The following is a 13,875-nucleotide window of genomic DNA, read 5'->3' as shown; positions in this document are numbered from 1 at the left end:
CCCAGCCAGCCAATATTGCATTACCAACGGCCACTGTGGGCCTAAAGAACCCAAAGAACTCATTGTACAGCTTGGACTGGACTGGGCTGGGTCTAGGTCTCTTCTTCAGTTACGATTTCACTTTTGCTTGCTGCGTGCATAGTTTCGGGTGCTCATTCCACTGTGCGGACGGACAACTTCGGTGACAACATTTAGAAATTGAAACCTAAGCGACGCGAAAGCAGAGGCCAAAGAAAGCGCCACAAATGGCAATGGCAGAAGCAGCAGCAGCTGCAGCAGCGGCAGGGCTAAAGAATCGAATTGAATGGAAAATGGAAGGGAAAGGAAAGCAAAGGAAAGGCGCAGCAAAGAAAGCCCCCAATTGCATGGGCAGGGGCAATGGCTGGGGCAGTGACAGTGGCAGTGCCAGTTGTCAGGTTGGTTGTGACTGACTGGGTGGTGCCATCAGACAATGGGGTCTTGTCGTCTGCATGCTGGTCACGCACCTGTGAGTGCAAATAGGCCAAAGCCTTCAAGCACTGCTTGCAGACAGTGGCAATCTGCTCCTCATCCATGCGCGAATGGGTGACAATGTCGGTGAGGGCGCCGCCCTCCAGATACTCCATAACAACCCAGAGCTCATCGTTGACCAGAAAGCTGGAGTATGTCTCAACGATATTCGGATGATGGTAGTCCCGCATGATGACAACCTCATTGAAGAGCAGCTCGCGTCGTTGCTGCTTGCGCAGGTCCATTTTTTTCACGGCCACCTGGCGACCTGCACACAAACGAAATAACAAAAATCCATTTGGATGTCAATTAAATTATGAAGGAGTAGGAGGCGCCACACCCACCTGTGGACTTGTCGGTGGCTATGCAAACGGTGCCCGTTGAGCCTTCGCCAATCTTGTTGAAGTGATCAAGATTCTCCCGCGGATCGCCAGCGGAGACGACCATTTGGAGTGCGGCCCGAAATTGTTCGTGGGTCAGCCGCTGGTCCTGCTTGGGCTGCTGTTGCTGCTGGGCAGATGCCTGGGAAGCGGCCAGGGTAGCACTGCTGGCACCACCGCTCGAGCTGGAGGCTCGGGACGCCGACTTGGCATGATTATGTGCATGTGGATGTGGGTGCGGATGCGTCTGGGCGTGGCTATGCAAGGGATTCTGATTCTGGTCGCCCACGCCCATCGATTTGGGCTGATGCGCCTGCGAAGCGGGGGGATACAGTGGGAAGCCGGTGCTATTTCCGTTGTTCGTGTGGGAGTGGGTGGATCGCGTTCCGCTGGCCACCGAGCCCACTGGCGACGTCTGTTGCGGGATGGCACCCGGCGGTCCGACGCCTCCCATGGCTCGGTACTGCATATTCGTGCCCTGATCCGTTCGCACGGCCAGTGGACCGGTGGCCGCTCCATTGGCGTGCGCATTCTGACTGGAATAGAGCATTGGATGGCCCAGAGGCTGCTGGGGCTTGAAGCCCGTCGCTGGTGTTGGCGTTGTCGTCGCCGACGATGCCTCCTCCTCGGGCACGGAGGGCGGCACATTGGCCACGCGACGCACACGCGGCGGACTTGAGCTGCGCAGCGAATTGGAGCGTGCCACATGGGAGGTCTTGGGCAGGACAATGCCGGACGCGGTCATTGGATCCATCAAATGATGTTGCCCGCCGCCAGCACCCAGCATCCCCATCGAGCCGTGCACTACTCCGCCTGGAGTGCCCGGAATCGGCCCACCGCCGGGACCCCCAGCGGAGGCCATCATCATGGTGCTGCTGCTGTTTAGCGATGTGGTGTCCGCCTTGTTGTTGTTGTGATGTGGCCGCACAATCGTCTTGAGGTCGAGAATTTCTGTGGGCGTAATCTCCGAGGGATCGACCAGGGGCAGCGGCCGATTGGTGGACTTGAGGATCTGATTGTTGCCCACAATGGAGGCCCACTGGAGGGGGAGGCCCACATACTTGTTCTCCCGCTTATCGAATCCCGTGTGCACGCGATGCTCAAAATTGCTGGGCATCGAGATCAGGGGTTTCTTCTTCTTCTTGGTAAACATTTTCTAGGGAAATTTGCTGCTGTTGTTGCTGCTGATGTTGCTGCTGCTGCACACCGTTTAATAGTTTTTACTCTTTCCGTAGCCTTAGCGTTGACTTTTCTTTTACCGCCCTTTTACTGCCCGACGACCCGACAATGTCTCTCCAGCTCTCTCGCAGACGCACAAACACACACAATCACCGCAATCACTTCACACACACATGGCGCAGCGGATGCGATTCGGAATTACGGAATTCTCGAAACCTCTGGCTCTGACTGCCCCAAGGCACTGGTCAGCACATTTTTTGCGGCTTGGAGGCGCTCAAGTTACGGATATAAAAACACAAACACACGAAGAAACAAAAAAAAAATAAACCAAAGAAATTAAGGGCCGATGATGCCAGACCGATACTATTTTACAGATCCGGCAGCATTCGGCGTGGTAAGCTCTATCGATATTTTCAAGCCCTCAATTTTCTGTCGATATGTGCTATCGGAGAATCTCCACAAACTCTATCGAAGGACTTCCATCTCAATTGCACAAGCTGTGACATCCAGTGTTGGCAAATTAGCTTTTTTTCCCTTCGGCTTCAGATCTAGCAATTTTCAGTAAATTTTCCCATCAATCGGGCATCGGAAACATCGACAATCCCCTACACCTCATATAAATTTAAAAAACAGAAAACACAGATTTTCAGTTTTTTGTAGGTATATTCAGTGTTTTTTTTAATTATCATACCGCATATATTTACTTATTTACATTACGATACCGTTCCTTAAAACGAATTCTCTCCGATTTCAACAACTCAGTTTTTCCCGCGACTTACAAATGATCAATTAAAAATTATATTAAAATATTATAATTTTTTCCATATGTATGTATATATGCATGTGTATGTATGCTATATAAAACATGCTCATAATCATCATAACTGTTTCTTCTGCTCACTATTTTCGCCACTTTGCAACTAGACCCCCTCTCTCTCTCTCTCTCTCTTTAAACGGTTCTCTTAATTTTCCTTATCGGTAGCTATAGGTTTTTTGTTTCGCTTAATTTACGTTTCTAAATAGTTTCTGTTTTCTGTATTTTGTTGGTTTACTGCTGTTGTGGCTGTTGCTGTTCTGTATAGACAATTCGTTCAGCGAATTCCATTTTATAAATCTAAAAATGAAGAACAAAAGCTAATACAAAACTAGCAATGCGGTTCTGTTCTCTTTCCTTTCCACTGCTTCAAACAAATGTGTAGTAAGCAGAATATGGTCTCACGATCGATGTTATATATACATGCATAGAAGATATACACATATTTATATTTAAATCAACAAAAAAAAATGAGCAAAAAATGTATCCATAACAAACTAGAAAAGAGACACGATAGCTGCTTGATGATAGGGTCCGTGCTCATAAAACCAACATATTAACTTAACTTAAACAAATTTTGTGTGCACGTGTGTGTGTGTGTGTTTTAGAGAGAGGACTACGAAAAATGCATCAGCATCTGCTTCTGGTTACCAGTTACCGTAACTGTTGTAAGCGTGACTGCGTGTCTCGTCATCCTCCAGCGATCCTTTACGGCTGCTGTGTTTCAGTCAGGGGTGCTATTGCTTCATTGTTGCTTCGGCGTCGCACCAGTTTGTAGCGGCTGCGCAGAACATGGGGCACCGAGACGGAACCTACTCCTGTTCCTGTTCCAGTTCCCGTTCCTGCTCCCTCGATATCGTTGTAGCGCTGCCGGTAGCTGATTCTCTTTATGCCACCTCCTCTGTGGCTTCTGTTGCTCATGATGGTGTTGACTCTGCTGCGTGTATTGCGCTTGCTGTGCAACACTCCGAATCGTTTCTGTCTGGTCAGCTTGGCGGCTGCCGTGTTTAACATGGGGGTTGTGGTTTCTCCATCCGGTATGGTGGCGGTTCCAGCCGTAGAGGCGCAGGTGGAGGTGGTATCCGTGACGCTGCGGACGAAACGATATTTGGAAACGTGGGGGAACTGCTGCTGGGTTCGGTCGTGAAGGTGCGGACTCCGTCTGTGGGGACCAACAGATGATGCCTCGAAAGGTATGTCACTGCTTTCGTTGTCCGTCACAAGCTCCTCCTCTGCCTCGAACTCGTCATCCTCCTGCGGCACCTGTCCGGTTTGCCTTATGTCTTCTAGTTGCAATCCCATTCGTTGTGCTTGTGGCTGTTCGTGTTCTTTAATCATGTGGTTGTAAACGAGTCCTCCACCTACAGCGATGGCGGGGACGGCGGCGGCAGCCTCAGTAGATGTTGTTTCGGAGGCCTGCGATGCCACTTCTACCGTGGCGGCAAACGGCGCACAGGGGTGCGAATCTTGCGGCGCACCATCTGTGAATTCTGGGCGGCGTTGCCAGCTGGAGGTGGATTGAAGCTGTGAATGTAACGAAAAAAACGAATCCCCGGTTAGTGTATGTGGGTGTGACTGAAATCGGAACTAGTTCCGGCACTTGCAGCACGCGGCGGCTGCGGAGCGAGTATGAGTTTCAAATCTTGCGGCCTTTAAACAGGATCAGAAAATTGGCGGTTACAGACACGTAAAATGTTAACGTAATGAAAGAATGTGAACATTGTGAAATGTTGCAACATTAAGATGTTTTATGCTGTGTTTGGTAATTTGTTGTGTTATTGCTTGTTCTTTTTGTTTTTGCTTTTATGTTAACAAACATACATACATAATACATACATACATAACATAACACAACAACAAATATCTTTACAAATTAGTTGTGTAAATGCAATAAAACTGTGAATGGTGCATCTGTGTAGCTGTATAGCTGTGTGTGTGTGTCTGTATGTGTGGGTGTTTGTGTGGGTGATTTGGCCAATCATCTTGGGAATTATTGCAATAGACAGAGAGAGAGAGAGAAATAATAATTAAACGATTCTCTCTCTTTCCTAATCGTTTTCCACTCAGTACTTGTATCTACAGCTCGCTCACGCAGCTTTGGCAAGTGCGTACTCCCTTCATACTCTTTCTCCTTTACTTACGCGAACATATTGGCTGGCGCTGGAGCACCGGCACTAAATTGGAACGGTGCGTTGGCATTTGGCGTTGACTGCAAACAAAAAATAAAAAAAGTGTTTCGATTTTGTTTTTCCTTTTTGTTGGTTTTTGTTGTAAATTTGTCTTTTGTTTAAAGCAAAGAAAAAAATTATTTTTGTTGTTCATGATGAGTAGATGAACGAGGGGCTGGTGGGGTTGGTCAGTGGCGTAGTGCATTTAAAAAATACTTTCTCAAATAAAAAGTGACGGGCAGAATGTTGAATGAGAATGTTCGCACATGTCGTGGGTGTGTGTCGGGTGTCGAGAGGATGTGCAGTGTGTATGAGTGTGAAGAATGTTCGTTTATTTGAGTGTCACAAGTTTGTTTGTTTGTGTTTGTGTGTGGGATTAGAGGTCACACATTTAGGGCTGTCCAAAAATGGTGTATAAACTGCATGCATTTATCAGTTCCTGTACAGTTGTCATGTACAGTTACTTTTCAAACATTTCAGCGAGTTCCACTAACCCAAGACCCCACTGATATACGGTTTTCAAGCACAGCAGCAGCAATACATAAGCATTTGATCGTTAGCTACAAACATACATACATATGTACATACTTTGTAAAGGCAACGCTGATAATGTTAAATGTGAATGATAATGCTAATGTTAGTGGTAATGTTAATGTTAATGCTACTGTTAATGTTTATGAAATGTAAAAGGGGGGCCATGAAACAACTAAATCTAATACTTTTCTTCTAAAATACATATACATATACAATACTCGTGTATTAAATGTGCGCATAGCATAGGTGGTACAAAAATCATTATCGGTTTGGCTTTCGAATCATTTTGTCAGCCTAGCCATCATTTTGGTTTACCTGCATCTGCATTTGCGGCGGCGATGTGGCGGTAAAATTGAACATTGGCGAACCACTTGCGCCACCAGCACCGAGCCCGGTAGCTATGCCAGGAGCAGAAGCAGCAGCAGGAGCAGCACCGAACTGGAAGACACGCTGCTTCGATGCCGTGCCACAAATGCCATTAACATTTTTTCGATTTTTTTGTCGTTTCAGTGGGGATTAGTAGGATGGATAGTTGATTGATTGATTTTATTTGATTTTGTGTGCCCGTGCCCCATAGCGGTAATACAGTACAGGGGGGATACAGGTAGGGTACAGTGTGTACATAGGAGTAATACATATATGGAGTACGTTTTTTGTTTTTTAGTTATTATTTTTGATTTTGTTGTTTTGGTTTTTTTTTTTTGCAAAAGAACACACATACACACACAACAGCGACAACATGAAGATTATTGATTGATATCGGTTGGTTTTTGTGTTGTTGTTGTTGTTGAAAATAGAAAGGAGAAAGAAAAAAAAGAGAAGAATAAATATAAAATACAAATAAATATATATGTATATATAAATATAAACAAGGACAAAGAAATAAATCAAATACATAGAGTGTGGTGTAATCAGTAAATCTAAATTTTAATGGGTGGGGGGAATAAGGGTAGAGGGTATCATGCACAGAAAGTACAAATAGTATCAGCACCATCGCTATAAGCTCTTAAAAAATTGCCTACTGATTGATACATTTATGTAAATGGTAAGAGTAATACGTATTAAGTGGGGTAAAGGTTTCAGTTCGTGTCAGAAAATGATGGGTCTCTGCGCAAAGATATGAAGGATACTTACATCGCCCGATGCAAGGGAATTTGCAGTCGCCGAACCGGCGGAAAAGTTAAAGGCCGGCGTCGCCTGTGGTGTAGCGGCTGCGGCAGACACCGAAACCGAGCCCGTAAAATTAAAGGCCAGCTTAGAGGATGTCTCTTTGCCCCCGGTATCGCCGCCCCCGCCGCCACCAAAGTTGAAAGGTCCTGGTGCAGATGTGGTCGTCTGCAGAGATGATCAGTTATGGAATGCAAGATGATGGATCGCTGTCAGTTGCGATTCTGAAATTTACTTACCGACTGGGAAAGAGCCGGTGGGCCTCCAAAGTTAAATGCTGGCTTTGCAGCTGTTCCAGTGCTTCCGAATCCTCCTCCTCCTCCTCCATTGCTGCCACCAAAGACAGGCGTGATGGCATTGTTGAATATAGAAGCCTGGCCACCGGATGCAGGCGCAGGCGAAGATTGGGGTGCCATTGAGTTACCCACAAAGCCGAAGCCCGTAGTGGGGAGTGCTCCATTACCGCCAAAAGCTGAAGACGCTGCCGCAGTTGGTGCTGGCGTACTGGCGGCCGTTGTACTGCCGAAGCCAGTACCAAATCCACTACCGAAAACAGAGCTGCCAGACACCACCGTCGGGAGGCTGGTGTTGGTGTTGGTGCTGCTGTCGGTGGCGGTGGTCGGTGCTACGCTGCCATTGCTGGGTATGGAGCCAGCGCTAGCACTGGCGCTGGGCCAGCCAAAGCTTACGGGCTTTGTCAAGCTGTTTGCGGGTGCACCCGATGCCGCTCTCTTCTCTCCAAATCCGAACGTCACTGGAGTTGGAGCTGCCGCTGAAGCTAGAGCTGCAGTGGTGGTGGTGGTGCTGCTGCTGAAGCTAATGGACGTGCTGTTGTTGTTGCCCGAGGCTACTGAAGTTACTGCTGCACCAAAGATGAAGCCCGTCGCACTTGAGCTTGGCGCTGCCGTCGAAGTCGGAGTCTGGCCAAAGAAGAAGGCGTTGGTGTTGCTGCTAGGTGCAGCTTTTGTTGTGGAGCTAGCTGAAGATAGACTGCCAAAGCTGAACAAACCTACCGCTGGCGCAGGCGCAGCGGCAGCTAATGCTGGAGCTGGAGCTGGAGTGGCAGCAAAAGATGTGCTAGTTGTTGTGGCAGATCCAAAGAAGCCCACAGATGCCGTCGTCACCGTCGTGCTGCTGCTTACACCGCTGGGCGTGGTGGCGGGTGCGCTGAAGCTAAACATGGGCTTCACGTTGGAGCTAATCACGCTGGTGACGCTAGAGTTGCTGCCCGAAGTATGCGTCGAACTGGACACAGCTGATGAGGATGAGGGTAATGCTGATGGAGTACCAAAGCTGAACCCTTGACTCGTGACAGTGGTGGTGGCGCTTACGCCGGGGGCAGCTGCAGCGGTAGCGGCAGGGATGGAAGTGTCACTGCTGGAGGACAGCACTGTCGATGTGGTGGTGGGAGCTCTGAATGAAAATTGGCTAGCGGTGGCCGCTGCTGCTGTTTCGATACCCGTGGTGGATGTAGCCTTAGTGGCTGTTGGCATTGTAGCCCTTAGATCGATTGACTTTGGCTCCTCCTGGCTGGCGGTGACGGTGGCTGCTGGAGCTGGATCTGGGGCTGGGGCTCCGAACTTGAATCCTCCCATCGAAGCGTTATTGCTGTCTGCCACATCCTTGCTCTGACCGAAGCCAAAGGAGAACTGTGGCGCAGCGTTTGACGTTGACAGGACTGCAGCTGGCAGCACTGGCATTACCGGCAGCACTGGCTGGACTGGTGCTGTTTCTTTTGCTTTTGGTACAAACCCGAACGTGAACGTAGGCACTGGGTGAGTGGCATTGAATGAGGATTTGCAGTTGTCGTCGCTACCCGGCCTCAGTTGCTCACAGCAGCAGCACTTGGAGAGCGCCTGATCGTTCATGGCCATGCATGTCTCGCACTCCCAATTAGCTGCCTTCTGGGCAGCCACCAGATTCTGGAAACCGACATCCTGTTTGACTCCTGCCAGCTGCTGCTGCTGCTGTTTCTGTTGCTCTGGGGTGAAGCCAAACTTGAAGCTGGTGTTAATGGTGCTGCTGGTGCTCGAAGAGACATTGGTTGGAGGATTACTTGTTGAGGAGCTCGAGCTGGACTCGCTGCTGGCGGCACTGGGATTGCGCGACTGGCAGGCGACGCACTCGACGGCACTCGTCTGATTCATCACCAGGCATGTCTGGCACTCCCAGGTGTTGGCCTTGGGCCTGAACGCCTGCCCAAACCCTGAACTCGAACTGGATGTTGAGAAGCCCGATCCGGAGCCAGAGCCGAAGCCGCCCCCCGGACTGTTTGTAATTGAGAAACAGTCGGTGGTTGTCTTGCTGGCGGCTGCTGCAGCTCCCTGGCGCGGTGTCTCGCAGGCCACGCACTTGCTATTCTCGTTCTTGTTGGACACCATGCACGTGTCGCACTCCCAGGCACTCGATGACTTCTTGAAACGATCTCCGAATCCGCTGCTGGCAACAGAGAATGGGACTGCAGTTGGAGTTGAAGTCGGAGTTGCCGCTGCATCTGCTTGAGTAGCCTTGGAAGGCTTTGGCGTCTCGCATGCTGCACACTTCACTAGCTCTGATCTATTTCGGATCATGCACACATCACACTCCCATTCAGTGGCTGATTTTCTAAACTGCTGGCTAAAGCCGCCTTCCACTGGGTTGCTGCTGCTTGGATTATGCGCTGCTGCAACGGTGGAGGGTCCGTTCATGATTGGCAGCGACTGCTGTTGCCTCTCCAATGTCGATGGCGCTGGAAACGAGAAATTGCGTGTGCTCCTCAATTGGTCTGCAGCACTTGCAGTTTCCCCTCGTATGGGTATGGGCTCACCAAAGCTGTAGCTACGTTCTGAAACGCCTGATGCGCCGCCAGTCAGCAAGCCGGAACTGACACTGACACTGCCACTTCCACTGAAATTGGCTATAGTTGTGGCTGTAGCTGTTGTTGTTGGTGCAGCTGTTGCTGTTGCACCCACAAAGTTAACCGCAGGCATTGGGAATGCTGGTTGGGGCTTGGGGCGTATCTGTAGATCCTCCGTTGTGTTTGCCGCCACTGATGGCAGTGTCGCAGGTGTCGACGGCGGCGGTGGCTTGATGACCAAATCAAATGTCGGTGTATTTGCCATGGCCGGGAAGTTGATAATCGGCAAGTCGAGTGGCTCGGGTGCCAGTTCGGTGTCTTCGCGGGGCTCCTTGCGCGCCGACTGGTGACTCAGTCGGGAACGCATCTTGTTCGTGTGACTATTATTGGGCGATTGGCGGGCTGGCAGAGCCGCCAGGGCCATTGTGGTTGACCCTCCGGACGATGGTGCCTTTGGCACCTTTGGCGTGACCAATTTCTTCCAGTTTTTGCTGACACGATGCAGGCGACGCTTTTCGAGTACGTGCTGCATCGTTGGAGCCAGAAGACTTTGTGGCGTCGACTGCTGCTGCAGCTGTTCTGTGTGCGAAATAAAATGATTGGGATTGCTGGAGCCACGCTGCAGCCGCTGGTTGCTATTTGCCTGCTGCTGCTGCTTCTGCTGCTCCTTCAGTGTGTTTCCGAGCCGCTTGACATCAATTAGTGGCGTGGAGTAGCTCTCCAGCAGGCTAAGGATGCGACTTGTGGTGCTCGAGAGGGCGATGCTGTCCACGGCCGATGTGGTTGGCTGACTCTCTGTTAGCTGGCTGGGTCGCATGGCCAATGGCTTCATGCCGTAGGCGGTTTTGCCGGACGCAGCCTGATGAGCGGCCGGCGAACTGCCGCCCGAGTTCATGGCCAACGAAGAGGAGGAACCGCCAGCGCCACCGCCTGAGCCAGCACCCTGGCCGAAGATTCGATTGTGTGCTGAATTGCCGCCGAATGTGGTCTGACCCTTGTAGAAGGGCGAAATTGTTGTTGAACCGGAGCCACAGGCCGAAGCGGAAGCACTGCGTGTCAACAGGCGGCTGTCGCTCAAGGCCGAGGAGCTGCCATAGATGGAGGCATTGAAGCGCTTCCGCCTATTTAGCGCATTCAGTGAACACGTAGAATTAAATATTGACTTGGCGCTCTGCAAATTCCCATAGAACGATAGATTACTGTTGCTGTTGTGACAGTAGGGATAGGAATCGGCTGTCTCCACTACCTCTGGATATTCATGCAGTTCACTCTCCAAATCTCCAGTTGCAGCTGTTGTTGTGGCGGCACCTCTCTTCGATTTGATAATGTTGTTGTTGTTGTTGCTGATATTATTATTGGACTTGCAGATATTCAGGAGCCGCTCAATCCGCTCATTCTCCGACTGTGCCGCATCGATGGATGTGTCACGGCCCGTGGCAGCCTGCCCCACCAGCAGAGAAGGTCTCTTGTGGTTGGCCAATGGCACGGCGGTTTGAGTTTGTCCAAAGCTGAAGCTGCGACCGCGTGGTGAATCTATGACTGGGATGTTCAGCGATCGACGTATACTGCAACGGGGTAGTAAAGAGGAATAGTTGCAAAGTTATGACATTGGACAACAGGTGACAGTGGTTTGGATTGGGTCACAGGGGTCAGGTCGCAGAAGCATGCTCACCTGACTGGCAGATCTCCTGTTGTGGCCTCGGCGGCCGTCTCGTTGCCCGCAAAGAAATTGTAGCCCGGCTCACGCTGCTGGCGCTGCTGGTGATAGAGGTTTAAGTGGGTGCGTCGATGCGGGGCCACGCCACTCGGGTCCAAGCCACGGCTACGACTGCGTGTTCCTCCCACTGCCTGAGAGTTTCCTGAGGTGAATTGTTGGCCGCCTGAAGCGGCAGCGGCAGCTGCGGGCGTAGAGGAAACCAGTGGCAATGGCATTCTCCGCATACTTGGCAAATTGACGCTTGTCTCCAGCTGCAAAATCATTTCAGATTATGATTAGAATGTAAGAAATTGGTAGGGTCTTTACACTCACTTCTATACGTCGTCGCTTAGTCGGGACAGAGACAGACGCATCTGCTGGACCATCGTCCTCGTCCTCCTCCTCGTCATCTTCGTCTCCATCTGCCACATCGTCGTCATCGTCATCAAAGTCATCATCGGCGGCAATTATCGCAGCGCGCCGTTTGCGTAAGGGGAACACATTGTATTCGCTGCGTCGCGTCTGCTCATCTTCGGCGACCAAGTCATGCTCGGCTATGTTGTCGGCCAGGGCCACCTCCTCGTAGTCCAGACCACGTGCAGCGGCACCATCATCCACATCGGGTAGCAGGCCCCCAGCGGGTGAGTCCTCGCCATCTGGTTCGGCCAGCTCTATGCAGCGGCGTCTACGTTTCCTTCTCGTTAGAGACGTTGCTCCGGTTTCAGTACCATTCTGTTGCTGCTGTTGTTGTTGTTGCTCCTCTTGGGCCTCCGAGGCCGCCTTGGATGTTGGCGAGAACCAGGTTGGCAGGATATTTGAAACGCGCAGCTTCACCCTTCCCATGATAGACTGAAACGAGTCGGAGCATTTCCAGCATTATAAATTTCGCGCGAATTTCGATCTCCGACTTCCCGAACTGTAACTGTACTTACTTTGCGGGAGACGAGGGCTATGCCGGCAGCAGAATCATCTTCGGCCGCCTCCTCGGCCTCGGTCGCCTCCATTAGCGGCGTGAGCGGATGCTGTGTGCTCGATCCCGCACTTAATGTCGTGGCTTGGTGTCGCTGCAGCTGCAGTTGCCTTTTTGTTTGGCTATTTTTGTGTGGCCTATCCTCAAACTCTGACATTATTGGATTTTAAGCCGGCGATGAAACGGCACGGGCACACAAAATGAAAACTAACCAAAAAGAAACGAACACACGCACACACACACACACACACACACGCAAGCGCGCAAAACAACAATAAAAAAAGAAATAGAAACGGAACACACTGTTGCAATCCTGTGTGAGTGTTCTCAATGTGTGTGTGTTACGCACGCCGTATCGCTGTGTTGGTGTTCTGTCGCCGAGATTCCACACACGCGGCGAATTTTGTTCGTTTTTTTTTACTTTTTTTTCTCGATCTTTTTTGTGTCTTTGCACTTTGGCGCCAGAAAGTGCATCAGCTCTTAGCGCATTTATTTATTTATCCATCACACGGTAAATATATGTATATTACTCTGCAAGCACAAGAGACGCGGTAAAATGAGAGTCACATCGGCATTATAAATGGTAAAGAAAATTGTGTACAGTGTACATATATGTGTGTGCGTATGTATGTATTAAATTGCTCGTTTTTCACGTCTCTGATCAAATGAGGATTATGTTTATTACGGATTCAATTTCGCGAGTGAACCAAATATGGGCAAAACGGGCGGGGGGTTCTTTTTTTCACAAATATTATTTCCTTTTTTTTTAGCTTGGCGGTGGACGCTGCCTGTCGACTGCTGTTGCTTTGATGCCGTGTCAACTTGGATCCACGCTTAGCGCTGTTCCGGATAACACACTAACCACAGGCCGCCGCCTGCCTGTTTGATTTTTTGTTCTACTAATGCTGGCCTGGTCGTTTTTATCGCTTCGTTTTTTCGTCTTCTTGTTTCTTTTCTTTTGCAATTCTTCTTTTATACACCACACACACAAACATACACAGACACACACATGGGCGCGCGAGATACCCAGTTCGCCTGCAAGCAAACGCACTCATTTGGTTTTAAAAGGCTCGAGTTGAACAGCCAGAGACTGAACGCGTAGCCTGCAATTCTCAAATCATGTTAGCTGCACGCATTGCCGATCGGATTTGTGTCGCAAAACATATTAGTGAGTAATTTTTACAAAAGAAATGAACAATTCACAAAAAAGCACGATTTGGGAAAAACGCGTGTAGCTAAATGGGCGAGTAGCAGCAGCTCATGCACAAGCAACGAGTCGAACGAGCGACGAGTAGGCGATTATATCGCGCTAGTGTATTTTTACATATCGATAGGCGGTTGAACGGCTATGAGCCGTAAATCTATTTTCAAAATACATATATATATATGGGATGGGACCGCCAAATTCTTTCCATAATCGCACAAAAATATCGTTTTTTCGTACTCTTAGCTGGTTTTATAACTAGATCTTAAGCCTTCTAAATTAATTAAAATCTCAGTCATTTCATTCCCAATATTTGTCTCAGCAAGGCTATATGATATATTTAGCTCTGGCTTGGTGCCACTATCCAGAACTATTTAAAAAAAAAATAGCATCGGAAACACCACAATGTTCTCACATTCAATAACCACTACGTTTTTA

The 13,875-nt window shown here is 49.6% G+C and overlaps 2 protein-coding genes across 7 annotated transcripts in view; both read right to left on the bottom strand.

Annotated features, from left to right (window-relative positions):
* LOC117591406 (serine/threonine-protein kinase PAK mbt) overlaps nt 1-2,413 on the bottom strand; it is a 4,800-nt gene extending 2,387 nt beyond the window's left edge. Inside the window, exons 1-2 of the mRNA XM_034284658.1 lie at nt 834-2,413; nt 486-757 (exon numbers count right to left, since the gene is read on the bottom strand). Of these exons, the coding sequence (XP_034140549.1) occupies nt 486-757; nt 834-2,022 (1,461 nt within the window). The 5' untranslated portion in view covers nt 2,023-2,413. The remainder of the gene's footprint in view (nt 1-485; nt 758-833) is intronic.
* Nucleotides 2,414-2,724: 311 nt separating this feature from the next.
* Nucleotides 2,725-13,491, bottom strand: LOC117591404 (nuclear pore complex protein Nup153). Of its 6 annotated transcripts, XM_034284654.1 has the most exons (9): nt 13,285-13,491; nt 12,196-12,764; nt 11,597-12,112; nt 11,240-11,535; nt 6,971-11,132; nt 6,699-6,899; nt 5,880-6,017; nt 5,004-5,071; nt 4,150-4,386 (listed from the first exon to the last, which is right to left on the bottom strand). In XM_034284654.1, the coding sequence occupies exons 2-9, from the start codon at nt 12,388-12,390 to the stop codon at nt 4,293-4,295; spliced, it is 5,670 nt and encodes a 1,889-aa protein (XP_034140545.1). In that variant the 5' UTR covers nt 12,391-12,764; nt 13,285-13,491; the 3' UTR covers nt 4,150-4,292. The 6 variants fall into 6 exon arrangements, with proteins under 6 accessions (XP_034140541.1, XP_034140542.1, XP_034140544.1 ...); XM_034284650.1 differs by lacking the exon at nt 5,004-5,071 and having other exon boundaries at nt 2,725-4,386; nt 13,285-13,489; XM_034284651.1 differs by lacking the exon at nt 5,004-5,071 and having other exon boundaries at nt 2,725-4,386; nt 5,880-6,014; nt 13,285-13,489.
* Nucleotides 13,492-13,875: the final 384 nt, after the last annotated feature.

Source organism: Drosophila guanche, unplaced genomic scaffold (assembly GCF_900245975.1).
Source record: "Drosophila guanche unplaced genomic scaffold, DGUA_6, whole genome shotgun sequence".
Classification (NCBI taxonomy): domain Eukaryota; kingdom Metazoa; phylum Arthropoda; class Insecta; order Diptera; family Drosophilidae; genus Drosophila; species Drosophila guanche.
Note: the sequence above shows the minus strand (reverse complement) of the source record. Positions and strands in the feature narration are given on the sequence as shown.